Genomic DNA, 19481 nt, shown 5'->3' with positions numbered 1-19481 from the left:
AAAACCGACAACCACGTTGACATTTTTAGCTCTACGTAAACGACCTCTCTCTTTCTTTCCAGCTAGTAACCAAAGACATTGTTTTTTTTCCTCTGCAGATTCCAAAATTTTCATTAATACGTTTACCAAACGCATCAATGTGCTTTGAAAAAAATTATATATAAACTTTATTTTTTGTAAAATAAAATTTTCGTTCAGTCATTTATACTCACAATTTGTTATAACAAAACTGCCTTAAATTGCAGCAACAAAAATCGGATAATTCAAAAAGGTAATACTGAAAAATAATTTTGATGAGAAAATTTTAGAATTAACTATAAATTAAAATTTTAAATTATAAAAACATAAAGATAAGTGAAAAGAGCGGCGAGTATGAGTACGGGTGGAAACAATTTTGACCACCGGGGAAGAAGACGACGATGGCACGCCGCCACACTGCCACACTGGCAGTGGCAGCAGCCGCAGCCTGCCAGCTTCCCGGGCTTACGGTTTTGGGCCAGACCAGACCAGCCTTGGGCATCTCGGCCCATCCTGTCGCATCCTACGGCCAGGAGTTAACCAGCGGCGGGTCCAAACCAGCGTGCGCCGCCGTCATCTCGTCAGCATCCACCGTTTATTTCTTTTTCTTTTTCTTAAAATACAATAATATTAACCCTTTCTTCGAGACTTCCTTTTCTTGGGGGGCGCCACGTCAGAGGAATTGAGAGAGAAGAGGGTTTTTTTTTTTTCCTTCTTCCAATCTCATTTAAGAGAGGGGAAGGAGGAGAAGCTCTGCTGCTCTCCGTCGATTCCTTGGAGAAGAAGAAGAAGAAGAGGAGGAGAGCCGCCACCGACGCCTTCGCCTGCTTCGATCTGAGAGCGAGATGCATTCGACGAATCTGCTCCTGGAGGAGCCCATCAGGATGGCCTCCATCCTCGAGCCGTCCAAGCCCGTAAGCCCCCTCCCCTCCTCAGATTTTCGTTGCTTTCGTGCGTGCCCCGCCCCGGATTGATCCTCGCTTGATTTCGTGGCTTGGTTGGTCCGTGTGCGAGCAGAGCTTCTTCCCGGCGATGACCAAGATCGTGGGGACGCTGGGGCCCAAGTCGCGCTCCGTCGACACCATCTCCTCCTGCCTCAAGGCCGGCATGTCGGGTAAACGGACTGCCGTCGCTGGTTCCCTCCTCTACCTCTAGCCCTTGCTTGAGCTGTTCTGATCCAAAGCTATTGTGTGGTGTGGTGGAAATTGCAGTGGCCCGGTTCGATTTCTCGTGGGGGGACGCCGAGTACCACCAGGAGACCCTCGAGAACCTCAAGCTCGCCATCAAGTCCACCAAGAAGCTCTGCGCTGTGAGCCCCCCTCCTCAACATCACACACACTGCAATTGATTCATGGTCTCGATGCATACTTACACTTGAGTGCTCTGCTCCCTGGGCAGGTCATGCTTGACACAGTCGGCCCAGAGCTGCAGGTGGTCAACAAGAGCGAAGCCTCAATCTCTCTTGAGGAGAACGGCACTGTTATCCTCACCCCTGACCAGGGCCAGGAGGCCTCCTCAGACTTGCTGCCCATTAACTTCTCTGGGCTTGCTAAGGTAATACTACCTTTTATTTACTTTCTGTATGAATTGTTGCAAACAGATCGGTCCCTAGCTATCTATCATAGAACTATTGTATGTTATTATTGTGTCACTGCAATTGTCAGCATTTGCTATATTTGAAAAATAAATGACTTTGCAGGCTGTGAAACCAGGTGCCACAATATTTGTTGGGCAATACTTGTTCACGGGCAGTGAGACTACTTCAGTTTGGTTGGAGGTATAAATCTTTGGCATGTTACACATAGCATTGTGCATTTCTGATTTGTTTTCTGTCAACATTTTCTGATACCAAAACTCTGATCTTCTTTGTATAGGTTTCTCAAATTAAGGGGGATGATGTGGTATGTGTTATAAAAAACACGGCAACCCTGGCTGGGTCTCTGTTCACATTACATTGCTCGCAAATTCACATTGACTTACCTACACTGTCTGATGAGGACAAGGAGGTAAGGAACTCATCCCCGAATTTGTGATCTGTTTACATTATATCTTTGATGAGGACAAGGAGGTAGTAGAAGTTAAAAGTTGTTATTTTACCTTTTAAGTGGGAGCCCGGTGCTTGAATTCGTATGAAATCTTTATGCTTACGAGCATGCACCGCTTTCAGGTTATCAAAAAATGGGGTACCCCAAACAAGATTGACTTTCTCTCTCTGTCTTATACAAGACATGCGGAAGATGTGCGACAGGTTAGCAGCTGTTGACATTGACAATATGGATACAATATAATTTGTCTCAAACTACCTTTTGCATCTACATCTCCTGAACAGTAGCATTCATTGTAAACACTGCATTTCTATGTTCAAATATATAGTCTTCTGTATGTTTTCATTTGTTAATTGGAAAGAAAGTTCTAAACAATTTTGGCATTTGTGTTTCAATACAGGCACGTGAGTTCCTCTCAAAGTTAGGCGACCTTAGCCAAACTCAGATTTTTGCCAAAATTGAGAATGTGGAGGTACTTGCAACATAAACTCGAACATTTCTGAGCCAATTTCTATTTGTTGGCCCACCTGTCAGCTCCTTATTATTTGCAGGGATTGAATCATTTTGATGAAATCCTGAAAGAAGCTGATGGCATCATTCTGTCAAGAGGAAACCTGGGGATTGATCTTCCACCTGAAAAGGTTTGTACATGAACTTTCTTTTTGTGGCTAGAATTTATTGCTTAATTGATTTGTCTGCTGTTTTTTTTTCTAGGAAGCTTTTAGTGACAGAGCCTTAGTATTTGAACGAGAATTGCTGTCTATTCAACTTAAGACATTCTTTCACTTGTTAGACTTCATTTGTTTTGTTGTTTGATCGTTGCCTGCCCATATGTTTTGTTGTTTGATCTTTGCCTGCCCATATGTAGGTGTTTCTATTTCAAAAATCTGCTCTGCACAAGTGCAACATGGCTGGAAAGCCTGCTGTTGTTACTCGTGTCGTGGACAGTATGACTGACAACCTTAGGCCTACTCGTGCAGAGGCTACGGATGTGGCAAATGCAGTACTTGATGGTGAGTTGTTTGAGCAGTTGATGACATTGTCTTCTGATAATTTAATCCTAAACTGCTATTGTTTACTTTTTTAGGGAGTGATGCTATTCTCCTTGGTGCTGAGACTCTGCGTGGTTTATATCCAGTTGAGACTATATCAATAGTGGGTAAAATTTGTGCAGAGGTGAGTTTTCTTTCTACTTATAGATATTTTTCCTCTACAATGCTGAACAAGTATAATGCTTCTTTTTTTTTTTCATTTGCATTAGTTAGTGATATGTGTCATCCATTGGTTTGCAGGCTGAGAAGGTCTTCAACCAAGATTTATACTTCAAGAGGACTGTGAAACATGTGGGAGAACCCATGACCCACTTGGAGTCTATTGCTTCCTCTGCTGTATGTTCTTTGTTTCTTCTCATGTTCCAAACTTTTTTCTCTCACATGGGAAAAGTTTCGAGTATTCCGTTGGTTCAATATCACAAAATCTTATGAAACAAATATTTTTTAGTCTTACATAGTTTCCACTTGTTTTCTAGGTGCGAGCTGCTATTAAAGTTAAAGCATCTGTCATCATCTGCTTCACATCATCTGGACGTGCTGCAAGGTAGAAAGACTGAATATAAACTAAGTTTGTAGTTTAATGGAAACTAGTATTGTCTCTCATCTGGCATCTGTTCTATCTGCAGATTAATCGCCAAGTATAGGCCAACCATGCCTGTTCTATCTGTTGTCATTCCTCGTCTAAAAACTAACCAACTGAGGTGGAGTTTCACAGGCGCATTTGAAGTAAGTGATCGGTTTTTTTTCCCTTTCCTTCTATGTCAAACAGTTGTTTCTGTAGATATGTTTAGCTGTCTTATCTGGTTAACTCCTAGCTATTGTAGGCTGTTGCTCATATGTCTTGTTCTATCGTTGTTTTGCAGGCAAGGCAATCACTCATAGTTAGAGGCCTCTTTCCAATGCTTGCTGATCCAAGGCATCCAGTAAGTTAACTACCTTTTTATATTCACTACATAAATTGCAAAAAGATATTTGTACAAAACATACTTTGAGGAAGGAATGGTCTATTTCAGATTTCCAATACATATCAAAGTATAGTGGATGGAAGCATTAAATTAAAATTAACATGTTAGCATTCTTTCTCGCATCTTGTTCCACAATTATTAACAATTCATTTATGGCAAACAGCAGTAAAATGCAGTTCAGATTCACACAATTTCTGTCTCGTGCTTGGTTAACTGAAATATACCATCAATTTATTGATAAAATGGTCTGTTGTGTCCATCTAAGCAGAATAAGCCAGTTTATTAAGAGTTATTCTCGGCTAGACCAATAGAGTATTACTTTTGTTGGGTGACTTTGTAGTGATCTTTTACCATGTCCTGCAGGCTGAATCAACCAGCGCGACAAATGAGTCAGTTTTAAAGGTTGCTCTTGACCACGGTAAAGCTTCTGGTGTGATAAAATCGCATGACCGTGTTGTTGTGTGCCAGAAAGTGGGGGACTCCTCGGTTGTGAAGATCCTTGAGCTGGACGATTAGACAACCAACATGTGCTTGTTTATGATTCCATGGCATGGCTTGCCAGATTTTGACTAGGCCTAAAACTATGCTTCTTGGCTATGTATAATCCTATAGCTTCAGATGAGCAGTTTTTCCTATGGTGTATTCATAGGATTTGTCTTACAGTTTGAAACAACTACGTTCTAGTTATGGAAATTAAATTTGCTCGTAATTTACTGTTTCGTATCACTTAGATGGGCAAATGGAATAATGAAATCGGTTTGTACCCTTTCAAAGGTCGATGCGACCTATTTGTTCATGGATTTTTCGTATGCCACTTCACGTCCATCGAAGTGTTCATCTGACTCTGATCGTGTAAAATCTTGATCCCCATGGACACCATAAATAGTTTATTTGTAAGAATGTCAAAAGCGTTTGAAGGAATATGAAGTGTTATCTACCCGTCGAGTAATGTTTAAAAGTTAGTGAATTCCCTCAAAAAGATTATATTAATGTGAAGGTTTCCTGGCTTAGCTTTTGGAAACAGCTTCTAACTTATCAAGTATTTTGTCCATTTTTTTTTTGCCATCCTGATCCTGGAGTGCTAACTTTAGAGTACAATCCTCCCAAGATTCCACACGCAATTTTGCAAATTTATTTTATGGTTTACGGTGCCCTCATTTGAATTCACAGTGTTTTGCAAAAAAAAAAATATGTAAATTCAATTCCCGTAGTATAGGAGGAATAGGAGCATGTTGAAGAGTGTCCAGCAACTAGTCGACTCAAGGCAATTACATGCTCCACGGCAATTGCTAAAAGGGCAATTCCATTCGAGAAAACAAGAACACCTGACATGGATGAACATGTAACGGTAAAATCTGCTGAAGACAGCATCATCTCTCTCGTCTATATATAAACCTTTGACTGAAGTTGCCCAACTAGTACAAGGCTATATACTATTCACCAATCGGATCTTGCAGGTTTTACACATGTGCTGTACTGGACTGCAGTCTAAACAGAATGCTATACACAGTGACAGTTAAAATAGGGCAGAAAAAACATTTTGGCTCACTATACTCGTGCTCTTGACATTTGCCAAGAACCACGGAAAAAAATGATGAAAAGTACTAGTACAAAAGAATGATCATCGACCAATACTAATCACAACGGATCTGACCTTCCAGAAACAGTTGTGCAGGAGAACTTGGTGAATAAGTCTTACCCGATGTCTTCTGAAACTTCTATCAGAACAAACTTTCAAGTTTCCTCTTAAGAATGGCAACCCGAGACATTGACAGGTTAATTAACAAGAGGGACAATTGTTGATTGCGTCACTTATTTAATTAACAAGTGGTACGAATGACGGAAAACTGGGGAGGGTCAGAAGATATCCGGTTAGCCCACAGATTTGCGACTTTAACAAAATAGTGATCACCATCCCAAATGATCACTTCCATTCCTACATGAAGTAAACAGAGTAATTAATTGGTTGGTAGAACCATCTGATAGCCAAAAAGTATCTAAATCCAGGAAGACCCAATGTAGGAAAGAACTATTACCTGGTACCAGATTAGTCGGCAGGAGGGTAAGCCTACATGTCATCTTGCTGTTGGGAAGGAATCGAAGACTGGCCACTTCAATTTTGTTAATATTAATGATAGATTCAAGAACAACTTTAGCAACAGGTGCATCTAAGTTATTGCTGTCAACAACCATTCTGAGAGCCGTTCCTAGACAATTAGTCCATGCATTCATGCAGCCGTCCCAACAAACCATCATTTTACTCAACATTCCAGGAGTAGCAAGAACCCAAGGCTTGAAGGACTGCAAAGATAAATTTAAGATCTGTGCAACTCTATAAATCTCCCCAAGAGCAATAAAGAAACGGCCACCTGTGAAACCAACAGAAACTAGGTTATAGTCGATCTTCTTTTAAATGATTACTGAGAAAGGACTCATTTTTCTCAAGTTTTGCACCTTGTGAAATTACTACGTCACAGACATTTGATTCACAAGATTCTTGCCAAAGCACCACACCGTGTTGCAATTCTTGAGCACAGAACATAAGCATACTGTACCAAGTATGGATGTAATCACATTGCTCCTCTTTCGATGATTGTTCCAAGGTATATAATATTGACATCCTGTGCTTGTAGAGTTCAACGGCTGAACTCATGTCTTCCAGTGCCTATATTTGAGTATCAGATCAAGGAATTAGAATATTTTAATAACTCAAGAAAGATCGCAACATAACCCACAAAAACAACAAGCAGCAGGTAGAATAGTAGGCTGCACATGTTGTATACTGAAATCAGTAGTCGCATGCTGTCTACAGATCAACTTTGTTTGGTATAATCTACAAGCTAGGAGGCAAGTCTAATGCAGCTTATGAATAAGATTAATCCAATCATTTTCACACATAATTATGTTTATCATTATAGAAACTGTGCCTGTGATTACTACGGACTATCCACCAAAGGAAACAAGTGCCTTGATCTCGAGTAAATTGAGAATAAATAGCAATATTTGACCATATAATGAAATAAAATTTTCTTTTGTCTAGCTTAAGGAGGTATAAATCCCTAGAAACTAATAAGATGTATGGGCAGTGCACAGAAAATCTTATTTCCCAGAGGAGAATGCATACCATTGCTATTCTTTCTGTTAAATGATATTCTTCCTCAAAATCCTTCAAATAAACTTCTTTGGCATGATCAAGCAGTTCAGAAATGCATGCATCCTTTGCAGTATGTTCCTCTACATAAAAGCCTTCAGGACGTGAAGAATCTTGTAGTTTCTCACAGATTTCCTGGATATTATGGAAAATGATTAAGTGACACACTATGTTGAATTCAATTATTTTTGTGCCAAATAATAATTTCAAGTGCTTGAGGCCTTAAGCTGATGATCCTGTCAATGAACTTAATGCCTAATTCCTAGAAATAATTTGGTGGGACTCAAAAGTGTGTCGCATACACAAGCAAGGTATGAACATGCAAGCTTTACTAAACTAGACTCAAGAAGCTGGTTTATAGCAAAACATAAACGGGCAATACCTGGATGTCGCTTTCAATTGCTGAAACTTCTCTGTTTTCATTAGAAAGCATAGAACTATTCTGGACTTCCCGTTACCAAAGGAATTGCAAAATTATGAACGGGAAAATAATAATGATTTATCAACTGAATGTAATCAGTAGTTACTGACCTTAAAACTCTTCCTATACTGGAATATTACTGTCAAGGATTCCTCCCTCAGCTTACGGTAGAAATCAATCAAAGTCCAATTGCTTGTAGATTTAATTGAATGATTTTCATCTGTTTCACATGAAGAGTTCTGATCACTGATCATTAGTGTACATCATGAAAAAAATAGGGGATGTCAGTGAACTCAAAATAGCAAAAATACTTACCATTTCATTGTTTGAGAACATATCAGAATAGTCCTGCACACTTTCTGAAGAATTTTGTGTCATGTGGACAACATCAACCAGCTTAGTTTCTTTGTACAGATCAAGTATGGCTGCATTATTAGGTGAAGACCAACTAAAGACCTTCACACTTTGTTCTGTGGCCTCATGAGTTTCAATGTGATTTGTAGTTTGAACATGATTCAAATTTTCATCGACACTAGTAAACAATGACCAGTCTTCCTGGTCACTACCCATTGACTTGCGTACATCCTGAAATGATGAAAATATTCAGATTAATCAATGGAGAAGGCCATAGCCATATTAAGACTCTCAAAGATGATACAAAAAGGTTTAAAAGTAAGCAATGATAGGATCTTCAATGCTAGAGTTTCACAGTAGTTCTATTTTATTGAAAAGTATACAACAAATCATGGAAGCATGAACTACAAACCAAAAAGGTTTTTGTGAGTAAAGAAAAATCTAAAATTGATCTAATCTACAACACCTATAACAACGCCCGAATACAGTTAAGTTGCTAGGGCAGAGCTTCACACTCTATGTACACAGATTGTAAGAGGCAAAAAGTATAACCTGAGATTGTTTGATTAATAATCATTCCATTTGAGAATAATAAATTAATTAATTATGGCTTATTACATCAGTTTAGTGAGACAGATCACAATGTTGATTTCATCAAAGGTCACTCCCAAAATTTTTTGTAGTGGCCTAGCTTCGGTTATCTAGACAAAATCGTTCCCACCAGTTAGCTCAGCAGACTATCTGAGACTCCCCCTGCTTGAATTTGGTAAAGTGTATCATTATAACAGTATTATGGCAATGCCATTGGATGAATGGCTTGGTGCTGAAAACAAGTTGGATTTATCAGGTTTGTTGTGAGTGCAACATCATAATGGGGCACTTGAAATGTTGTTTTCAGATTGTGATGATGGCACTACACTGTCGGTCGGCCAATCGGCCTAACATTCTACAATCCCATCGAATTCTTGACAAAGACAGTTAAGGTGACATGATGAACACCAACAGTAATACAGGCTCACCTCAACTCCATCCCCATGCGCTTGTCTGCTTCCAATCTCTGCACCGTCTGACGAAGGAGCGGCCTTGAATTCCCAGCCATCATCCCCGAATCCGTCGTCATCCACCGCCACCATCTCCTGTGCGCCCGCCTCTGCTGCGCCGGGGGAAGAGAGCGGCTGGGATCCATAGAGGCCGGCGATGAGGTCCTTCAGATCCGCGGGGCTCGATCCATTGGAGATGGCGCGGGGCTCCCGCTGGTGAGCCGCCGCCGCCGCCGTTGGCGGCTCGGCCGGCCCCTCGTTTGCCACCACCACCTCCTCCTCCTCGTCGTCGTCGTCGTCGTCGCCGGCGCCGAACAAGGAGAGGGGGAGCGGGCCCCGCGGCTTCTCCCAGGTGGAGGGCTTGGCCGTGGCCGTCGTCGTCGTCGGCCCGTCCGGGTCGGAATCGAGGGCGCTCGTCGCGACGAAGTCGCCCCAGTCGTCGTCAAAGGCCGGCCGCGGCGGGTGGGGCTCAGCGAAGGCGAAGTCGCCGAAATCGAGGTCGTCGTCGAGGAAGGGGGCGGGCGGCGGCGGGAACGCGACGGCGTCCATCGGCGGCGGCGGGGTTGGCGCGAAAGCAAGGGAGCGTGGCGGTGCTCGGCGGTCGCAATTACACAAATAAAAAGGGAAAGCAACCCAAAATTCCACGTATACACCGAGATTTAAATAAACACAACATATTATCATTATAATTTAATAACACCTCTCCGAAAACTAGAGAGAGAGAAATTTTGACCAATGTTTTACGCTCGATACACGGTAAGGAATAAATAAAATAAAATTACGATTGATAATATATCCTACTACTACGAAACGAACGTACGTTGTAATGGAAGAGAAAGGGAGTATATATGTTATATAGTTTAATATCAATTATATAATAGTCTCTCTGTTTTCTAATGTAAGATGTTTGACTTTTTGGTTATAATGTTTGATCATTTGTCTTATTTAAAATTATGAAAATATCATTTATTTTGCTTGTGACTTACTTTATTATCAAAATAACTTTAAGCACAACTGGTTTATAAATTATTTATAATTTTTATTTATTTTGGTTATAATTTTTATTTATAAATTATTATTTCTTAAATATACTGTTAACCATCACCCCCTGTATGCCTAGTCAGTTTAGCAACATACATAATTTTTGTTCCTTCTCCAATCCATGTTAACTCCTCCCATCAATGTTGTACACTTGTTTAGAAGGAATGGAATTATTTTTATCCTTCTTCCAGCAACGCGGGCAATGGATCCTTGACGTTGGGTGAAGGAATACATTGCATTCACATTCAAATATACTATTTCAAACTTCATCTTGAGGTAATTTGCAAAAGATGAAAAACTTCAAGGTATCCCGATGGGTTAAAGTGGTACTCCTAGTAATAACTTCTTGACGATTGAAACAAGATTTGATTAAAAATTATAAACTACGATCATCAATATTTTTTTAAATACTCTGCTCATTCCAAAATATAAACATTTAGGATTTAAATACTATCTCATAATATAAATAATTTTGATACTACTAAGTATTAACAATACTATTTGTTTCATCAATCACATATTAATTAAAATTTCTTTTATTTGATCTCCACCAACCCTTTCATCCTCATCCGCTCCTCATTTATTAAAAGCAACCCTCTCATCCTCTCTCCGCTCCTCATTTATTAAAAGGCATCATAGTCTTTTCTTCCCAACATTAATCTCTATTAAAAAATATAGAAGTATTTATATCTTGAAAACATCGATAACAATTAGTTTTATCAAAAATTAGCACATTGGATTTACTTTTAAAAGTACAATAATAGCATCATAAAATTATTAAATTTCATATAATTATTCTAATATAAAAGTATTCCGAATCTTATCCTAAATATTAGATATTGAGTGTGACTTGGGTAGTAAACAGTAAGCACCAATGCAAAACTCAAGGGCTTGATGCCTTGAGTAGATACTGTACGACCATGTCATATATTGTTAAAAAACAGTATAGTCATAGGCAAAAGGTCAGTACGAGCTACAGCTCCAATGATCAAAAAATTTCGGGAGTAGTTTCTAACAGCAATATTTGACATCGATCGCGTGTGGCTCGACTCACAGTTTCCAGCCTGCAATACAAGATGGACTAACTTGACAAGGCAATGTAAAGCATTAAATACTGCATACTTTTTCGGTAAAACATGTACCATTCCTACTCATTCTTGCGTTTGAACAGTTTAACAAGATAACCAATCAAGGACACGAGCCACCGCCAGAAGAGAACAAGGAAATTTGACGCCTTCGGTTTGGGTTCAGGCCTTGGTCCGAACAGACCTTTGTATAGCTCCTTTTGTTTCTGGTACAGAGCTTTGTCCTGCTCCGCGAGCGACCGAAGCTCACGCTGGATCTCCTTGTCTTCTGGAGAATACTTCTTGGCTTTCAGGAAGTCCTCCCTTGCTGATTCTGTTTGACCAAGTTCAGCTCTAGCTTTTCCCCGTCTAAATAATGCTTTCACGTTGTTTTCATCCTCTGACAGCACCTGAGGAGTAGGATTATGCAATTTGGCCATCACTAGAAAATTTTTTGGTATTATTCAAATGATCAGTCATCAGGTCAATGGTTCACTATCAAACCAAAATCATTGTTGTTTTACACAAATCAGTTGGAAATAATTACGCAAGTGCGCTAAGATCAGAAGTGTCTTTCATGCAGAACTACAGAAAAGTATTTTCTCCCCTTTTAGCCATATGATTCTGCTTTCCATATTTTGTTTTTATTGTCTGAATGGAAAATCAAACTCAAATTGTCTGAATTTATACACAGGCTAACACGATGCAATACATGCAAGGTAAAGCATGAGTGTATGAGAGAGTTTTATGCTATGTAGGAGAATACGTACAATTGTACACTGTGCAATAGCTTCGTCGAATCTCTTTAGTTTGATCAGGCATGCGGCCATGTTGAGATGGCAGGGATTTTTCACAGCTAAGGCCATGTCTCTGTACTTCCCAAACAATTGAAACATGAAATCATCTCCCATATAGGCAATTGCCTGTCAAGACAAACAGCTAGAGTATTATGATTCAGCATCTCTCGATAGCTGAAGAATAACAGAAGTACATTACTGACCATTTCATATTGCTTCATAGCCTCCTCAAACTTCTTTTCCTTGAAATATTCATTGCCCTCGATCTTCCTCCTGTCTGCTGCCTCAATCCTTTCTTCTACTGTCATATCACTTCGGGCTTTTCCCTGTAGTTTTACATTATCTGTAAGCTTCCTCAGAACATTAATAAAAAAAGGCAAACCAAGTAACAATGATTGTCAGAGATAATAAGAATAAAAGTATTTGTGTTGAGTGGTAGAGGGACATTTGCCCTACCTCTTTGACATCATCAAACCCAATAAGTTCGACTTCATATACAAGGTCTGCCATTGGAGGAACATTTGGGAATGAAAAGCTTCCTTCTTTCCCATAGCCAAGCTCCCAGTTAACATGCAACAATGCACGCTCCCCACTTCTCATGTTGCTGACACCAACACCTAAACCAGCCATTTCCTTTTTTTCTGTTGATGAGAATAAAAAATCTTTAAAACTTATGTGTAATTTAAGTAGCTATCCTGTCCTGTAGATTTATTGAAGCGTGAAAAGAAGGGGTAAAAGTACCACTAATGGAAATGTCGCACTTTGGTCATTAGGCTTTGCAAAGTGGGGGGCAAGTATGAAAGTTACTGATGGAAAAAGGTATTTTTTTCAAGATCTTCATTTTGATCACTGTTATGGAACTGAAAAAAAATATATGTAACGCAAAGCAATTCGAGTTTATGGAATTTACTAATGACATGCATGTGCAGAGGAAAACTGAGGATAAAATGAATAAATTAACTTATGGTTACCTTTGCCAAGTACTAGTTCAATTGGATGTTGTTCTTGCCAAGTATCCTCGAATTTGTGTGAAGAACCTTGAACCCATGCTCTATAGTGAACTGGATGACCAGGATCAGAAACAGACATTAATTTGCAAATTCAGGTAGAACATATTAGCTTCATTGTAGAAATCACCATCCTAAGTAAATGGAATCATTAACTACTTTTGGCGCACTTACCAAAGCATGTGGCAAACCTTGAAGGTTTCTTGCCATGGCCTTCCTTGATGACTTGCTTTTTGACTCTATCATTAAGGACTTCCATATCAGAGGTAACCACAGGTGGAGCAGTGCCATCTTGAGGAGGCTCAGTATGCACAAAAGAAGTTTCTTCCACTGTTATCTCACTATCACTAGCACCTAAAACAGCCAAAAAACACATGTTCGGACAAAGTGCTGCATTATTAAACAAGACAATTCACTGTTCTATAGTGCGGCCATTTTACAAAGAGATTAATAGTTTTTAAGTGAACTACATCCAAAATCAAGCATCCAATGTGGGTCTAACCAAACACAGAAGTTATATTTACAGTTACCTAGATGTGTACCTATGGATAAAGGAGTATACAATTGTTTTGCTTAGAAACACCCTAGGGCCAAATGTACCAGTGCTACATCATCTGCCTGTCAACTGATGTGGTGTAAGTAGCATACCGTAACCCTGTAAAGCATGAATCACGTGCCAAGAACAGCTATGTGATCCATAAGGTTACTGTTTAGCTGGTACGTTACATGATTGCACTACCCTTGTATAGAAATTTGGAATTTGCAGCAAATCCAGATATTGTGTAGATTTAATGAAACTAATTTGAATACAATCGTCAAATCAGCAGGAGAGAGATGCTGCCATCCCAAATAATCCGCTTCACTGCTTACAAACTACTATTGAGTTTACACATAGTATTTGATTCGAGCATTTGGGGTTCTTTCGGCGAGGTGCAAACTGCAAAATGGTTTGAGGTTGAGTTGAGTTCTGTGTCATTATACTGAATCTAGTTTAAACTCAAACGAAACAAGTAACCAAGATGCCTAATTTTGTGAACCCCAGCGAAGAGCATATGCTGCGATTCCGCACCGAAGTTCAAAATAGCTTCAGAGCCGAGTCAACTGACCCTAACCCTACTCAATTCAAGGCACAGCGCAACCCCCAGCGATGACCGGGGAGAGGGACTGCCAGAGAGAGCGGAGACTCACCGGAGTTAGCATCGGAAGCGGCGGCGGCGGCGGCGGCAGGAGCCGGATCTTCGTCCAACACGGCCATCGCTGGACGCGGGACGGCCGGCGGGCAGCTGGTCGGGAGTTGGGAGGCGGATTGCTCGAGGAGACGACGAGGGCCAGGGCCTAGCAGCTAGCTCGCCGCCGTCGCTTCGCCGGCAGATCGCGCGGTGGGTGGCAGTCCAGGACGGCAGCCAAGAGTCTTGGCAGCTGAGAAGACGAGACGAGCCCGTGTCTTCGTGGGCCTCAAACTTCAACTCGCGCCCAGCCCAAGCCCAACTCCTCTAGTAATTGAGCTAAAACATTTCATCTTTTTTCTATTTAATTAATAATATATCATCTTATTACAGTGGTAAAATAATTCTACCAGTAGGACCGTAAAAACGCTCTTTCTATTGTCCATGTGGTACCAATGCTTGGTCAGCAACAACGCCGTGGTACGATTGTACTACCAGACAAAAAACAAACTTGCCAGTCTCCACATGTGCGTTGACAAGTCAGAAATCAAAAGGCATATGCTCAGTCAGCAAACAAAGCCCTTTAATTACACACACTAATCATAGTTATCTACAGCTGAAACACGCTGCCCATTTCGCAGCTGCTATGTAGCAGTATATATTTACAGCATCCAGTCTGTAACAAACATACATACATATCGCCATCACAAATACAGGGTAATCAAGCTATTATCACCTCAGCAATTGAATGAAAATCACAGCAGAGTGGTGCAACGCAGCTTCCTGCATGCCAACCAACTCTACTAATGCTCCAAAAATGTCTAGGCAACCTAACCATGAACCAGAGTACTGCTTCTTCAGTTCTTTGGCTTTCATCAGCCAGTGTTCAGAGATTTGGCTCCCAAACCTGAAACATTGTGGTGTGCCACCATTTGTCTTTTCAAGAAGAGGGCATAGAGGAGCTCATTCCATGCATCAGGAACTCCAGGCAAACACCAGTGGCTGCAGTCCTGCCTGTGCTGAGAGGCAGGGCCTGAAGGACTTAGGTACACTGAGAGGTGCCCGTCTTTACGCAGAGCTGTCATCTGCGTTACATTCAGTATGTCCAGCCCGACAAGCTTTGTTGTGATGCTGTTGCCCAGGACATGATTTATGGGTTCAAGCAGGTCAGCCCACAGTTCCATCGATTTAATTGGAGTTACATCTGGTAGAGTTTCCAGGTGACAAGTCCCTCCACTCCTCCAGTCACCACCTCTGAACAAAATATAGATTTACTCTAGTTGAAGATAGAGTTTGATTGATAATTTGGAGGAAAGGATGCTGTTTGTTCACAAGTCCAACAATAAATACCATCAAGATTAAGTTAATGCTGTTTCTTCTGCCTTTTTTAGCACTTCTGTCATTAACATGAATACATAATGCTTCCTATATATGAGCCAACCATATACCATTGGGTAGAACATGAATGATCAATCATGCAAGGCTGTCAAATAATGCTTGAGCAAAGAATTAGATAAGGGGAACACTCACGGTTGAGTAACTTGAGTTGTTGATTTACAGACCTGAAATGCACAGGAGCATATGTACGGAAGATGATCTGGGTCTTGTTTGTGTTAACTTCATTGCGAAGCCAATGAAACAATGTCTGCATGGATCTTTCGTAAGCATCTCTTACAGTCATCTTCATTTTAACCCTGTTGCCTTCTTGGAAATAGGCACCACTGATACAACACATAACAGTAAGAGCAGCATGATCTCTCAGTCATTAGATATGAAGTAGAGAATGTACTCAGCTAATATAGTTCAAACATTTATGCTTACCTTCTGATTGTTTTCTCATAGTTCCACCAGTGTCCAGTGTTGAAGATCAACAGATCAGCATCCCTCCACTTACCCTGGCCAGACATCCAATCCATGGCATCTACCCTAATTGTATACTTAACAACTGCAGGGGCTTCAGCTGGTGCGCGACCTTGAAGGACTATAAAAGGAGACCTGTAATACTCCACGGTGCAATTGTACTCTCTAAACTTGAAAATCAAGAAACCCATGTGTTTTGTGATGGGATTCCCATTAACTTCAAAGATGGAGCCCTTGTCAGGAACAGCAGTAGAGAGCATGCAAAGCAGAGATTCCCATTGGTTTCTTGCGATCGAATCCCCAACAAATACTACTCTTCTGTTTCTTAGCTTCTCTAGCATATTTCTTGCATTGAATCTGATAAATAGAAAAAAAACATGGCAAAATTAGAATGACAATATGACTTACCAGTATTGCTAATGTGGACATTTGAATTTATTCATAATGGCACTTCACAATCGACAGGTATCACACAAGCATTCACTGAGAAATAAAAAAGGCATGTAATACATAAAATACAAATAGATTATGCTTCTCATAAAAACAATACGTGCCATTCTACCACAGTTTGTAATGCATCCCTAATGTTGTACTATTCCACCTTTGCAGAATTTCCTACCATTAGCAATTATGAAGGATAACAGACTTCCTCTCCAACTCCACGTATAAGCTACTGACATACATTCATGGTGACAAGAATCAAGATTAAATTTTCCAATCCATGAAGGTAAAAATCTGATCTTAGAATCACTTAAGTTTTCCAAATCGAATTAAGCAACAACTACTATATAACAAGTGCAGCTTAACAGAGCAATAGAACATTGCGCTCAACAATTAACAGGACAAAGCCACATTTCCATCAAAGGTAAAGATGGCAATAGCATGGCAGTCAGAGACCAAGTAAACAATTTTAATTTAATAAAATATCTTCTCAAGGACTGACCATAGGGTCAGTGTGCTTAGGCCAGTCTCAATGTATAATTTCATGGCATAGTTACCAAGACTATAAACTAGATAACCGAGCCAGATGAGTTTCATGGGGATGAAACTCCTCTCTTATCTCATGACTCCGTCCGATTAGCAATTTTGCTGATGTGACATCCTATTTAATGTACATGACACCCCCATAAGAGCAGGCTATAAGCTAGCTATAAACATATTTTAAAGAGATAAGAGGGAAGAGAGAAGGGACGTGGGCTACTAATTTGTAGCCAGCTGCACACGAACTTCAAGACACAGTGTGTGTGTATAACATGTGGGATCATGTACTAAAGTTTTGTAGGTAACTATTATATGAATTGACTATTAGATTGATTATAGATGAATTGGAGCTAGTAGTTAGCTATATTGTTAAACTTGCTCTAAAACATACATTGAGACTGGCCTTAATACTGTTTTGTAATCCAGTGGCAAGAAAGGCAGCGAGTTTCCAATCGTGGTGCACAGTCCCAAAGTGGGGTTGGTCGTTGATAGCATCATGCCATGTTCCAATAATCTACTTTTAACCAGGGGCCAAGATTGTATAATGCACGTCCACTGATCTAATCTCAGCATGTATCCCACTGGAAGATTGAAGTCAGAAGTACTAATGCAAACTTAATCCTCGCTATGCCAGCAAAGCAGCATGTCTGATTGCTACCAAGTTTATTTAATCTCGTCTTAAGTTAGTCAAGTTGTAGAACATTCCAGCTGACAAAATTAAGTAGCACAGTCTCCAATCCACATCGCCTCAATTAATTGAAGTTTTCAAAGTACACATGAAATTTATAATAATTCGCCATCTGAAGCACAGTTTTGGATGCTTGGATTGCAGAGAGGGGTTTCATTAATGATGTTTCTGCATTGATCTTTCTTAAGCTCGTGGAAGATGATCATTTCGAATCGATTTGTATCTAAATTTCCTTCCAAACTCGCCACCCCAATTAATCAAGAAAGCAATTAAATGGAAGCGTAATAGTACTAGTGCCAAAGATGAGATGAGAACTCAATCCAAGAAGACGAAGCAAACCTGGGGAGATCGCAGCGCGACGGCCGCCACCGCCACTTGGTGTAGGAGTCGTCGGGGCGGCCGTTCTCCGAGCACCGGAAGCCGGCGTCCATGAAGGGGCAGTCCTTGGAGTGGTAGAGCGGGTAGCCGTCGTCCCACACCCACTCCCCGTCGAACAGGTCGCATTCGCCGTCGTCCCTCCCGCCGCCGCCGCCGCCGCCGCCCCGCGTCGTCCCCGCCGCCGCCGCCGCCACGATGGAGACGCCGCCGCTCAGGAGCTTCTTGGGCGCCGCCAGCGCAGACCCCACGGCCGCCGAGCATCGGAGCGAGGCAGCGCACACGAGCAGCACCAGCGCCGCCGCCGCCGCGGCCACCGCCATCGCGGCCACCCACGGCGGCCTCTTGATGGCCATGGCCCCCCTCGCCAGCCGCTTCGCCGACGACGACCCTACCATCGATCGATATACCCCCTCCCTCCTCTCGCCGCGCCTCGCTTACTTATTATTGCCCCTCCGCCGACGAAGCACCCAGCACCAGGCTAGAGTAGGCCACCACTAGTACGTCGTCGGGGCCCCGGAGCCCAAGCGTGGGTGGCATGCGGGCGGGCGAGGCGGAGACGGAGACGAGCTCGCGAGGAAGACGAGACGAGGTGGCAGTATTTATGAGGAGGTGATTTGAAAGGGAAATGCACAGAGCTTGGGTGCTGAAAGCGATGCGTACTTTTTGACCCGCTCAATTTTTTTTCTCCGTCTTTTGCCCGCTTCCAAAAATATTAAATGGTACTGTTTCCATTTAATAATAAATTAATTTATAGAATTTAAACTTGTGAATATATAAATTACTATTCATTACATCAATCACCATATATTCAAATTTCAATCTATTTTACACCTACGTACCTTTTACTCTATACCATCTCATTATTTAGTCATTTTTTCTGCCAGAAATACACTTATACAGTATTAGACAGGGCATTTAACTTTGCCACTCTTACAGATGTTCATAACAGATTTGCTACGGAACCTACCTGTCATAGACTCATAAGGACCCACATGTCATAGACAACGAGTGACAAATCTATTTTGGCCGTTCGTAAGAGTGGCAAAAAGGTAAATTTTTTGCACTAGGATGATGTTTTTCTTAAAAATTATAGAATTATCATCATGTATTTCTAAAATATTTTTAACTTTTTAGTAGTGATTAATTACATCATTTATATTAAAAAATTACATAATCTTTTTTTATTGTTCATATTTTATCGAGAAAGAAGAACTCATCGTAATCCGGAGTGGGTGGGTTAGTGGTGGCGGTTTTGCGCGTGCGTGTAGCGAGGGAAAGGAAGAAGTGGAGGGGAGGGGGAGCGTTGAGAGGCCTATAAATTCGGGCGTGTTTGGAGGGCTAAGCATCAGTCAATCTCAAGTACCCCTTTCTCATCAAGTGATATGTAGCTATCTCTATTCTTAAAATTGAATAGTAGATGCTGTCATCAAATACATGTAGTTAACCTGAATGT

At 41.0% G+C, this 19481-nt stretch overlaps 4 protein-coding genes across 4 annotated transcripts; 1 reads left to right on the top strand and 3 right to left on the bottom strand.

Annotated features, from left to right (window-relative positions):
- The first annotated feature begins 743 nt into the window (after window positions 1-743).
- Window positions 744-4889, top strand: LOC102702985 (pyruvate kinase 1, cytosolic). Its single transcript, XM_006663753.3, has 16 exons — window positions 744-932; window positions 1036-1132; window positions 1230-1327; window positions 1417-1572; window positions 1718-1795; window positions 1893-2024; window positions 2186-2266; window positions 2464-2535; window positions 2615-2704; window positions 2932-3076; window positions 3151-3239; window positions 3356-3451; window positions 3592-3659; window positions 3742-3841; window positions 3979-4038; window positions 4444-4889. The coding sequence occupies exons 1-16, from the start codon at window positions 864-866 to the stop codon at window positions 4594-4596; spliced, it is 1584 nt and encodes a 527-aa protein (XP_006663816.2). The 5' UTR covers window positions 744-863; the 3' UTR covers window positions 4597-4889.
- A 440-nt stretch (window positions 4890-5329) lies between these two features.
- LOC102702703 lies at window positions 5330-9863 on the bottom strand. Its single transcript, XM_015842956.2, has 7 exons — window positions 9026-9863; window positions 7968-8237; window positions 7763-7891; window positions 7205-7366; window positions 6535-6745; window positions 6117-6449; window positions 5330-6016 (listed from the first exon to the last, which is right to left on the bottom strand). The coding sequence occupies exons 1-7, from the start codon at window positions 9728-9730 to the stop codon at window positions 5901-5903; spliced, it is 1926 nt and encodes a 641-aa protein (XP_015698442.2). The 5' UTR covers window positions 9731-9863; the 3' UTR covers window positions 5330-5900.
- A 1128-nt stretch (window positions 9864-10991) lies between these two features.
- Window positions 10992-14390, bottom strand: LOC102699553 (peptidyl-prolyl cis-trans isomerase FKBP42). The gene is made up of 7 exons (XM_006664272.3): window positions 14144-14390; window positions 13130-13309; window positions 12920-13009; window positions 12405-12589; window positions 12152-12274; window positions 11922-12074; window positions 10992-11561 (listed from the first exon to the last, which is right to left on the bottom strand). Exons 1-7 carry the CDS (start codon window positions 14208-14210, stop codon window positions 11235-11237), a joined length of 1125 nt encoding a protein of 374 aa, XP_006664335.1. The 5' UTR covers window positions 14211-14390; the 3' UTR covers window positions 10992-11234.
- Window positions 14391-14590: 200 nt separating this feature from the next.
- Window positions 14591-18469, bottom strand: LOC102699272 (protein trichome birefringence-like 11). Its single transcript, XM_015842727.2, has 4 exons — window positions 17990-18469; window positions 15943-16338; window positions 15684-15842; window positions 14591-15375 (listed from the first exon to the last, which is right to left on the bottom strand). Exons 1-4 carry the CDS (start codon window positions 18421-18423, stop codon window positions 14997-14999), a joined length of 1368 nt encoding a protein of 455 aa, XP_015698213.2. The 5' UTR covers window positions 18424-18469; the 3' UTR covers window positions 14591-14996.
- Window positions 18470-19481: the final 1012 nt, after the last annotated feature.

This window comes from Oryza brachyantha, chromosome 12 (genome assembly GCF_000231095.2).
Source record: "Oryza brachyantha chromosome 12, ObraRS2, whole genome shotgun sequence".
Classification (NCBI taxonomy): domain Eukaryota; kingdom Viridiplantae; phylum Streptophyta; class Magnoliopsida; order Poales; family Poaceae; genus Oryza; species Oryza brachyantha.
Note: the sequence above shows the minus strand (reverse complement) of the source record. Positions and strands in the feature narration are given on the sequence as shown.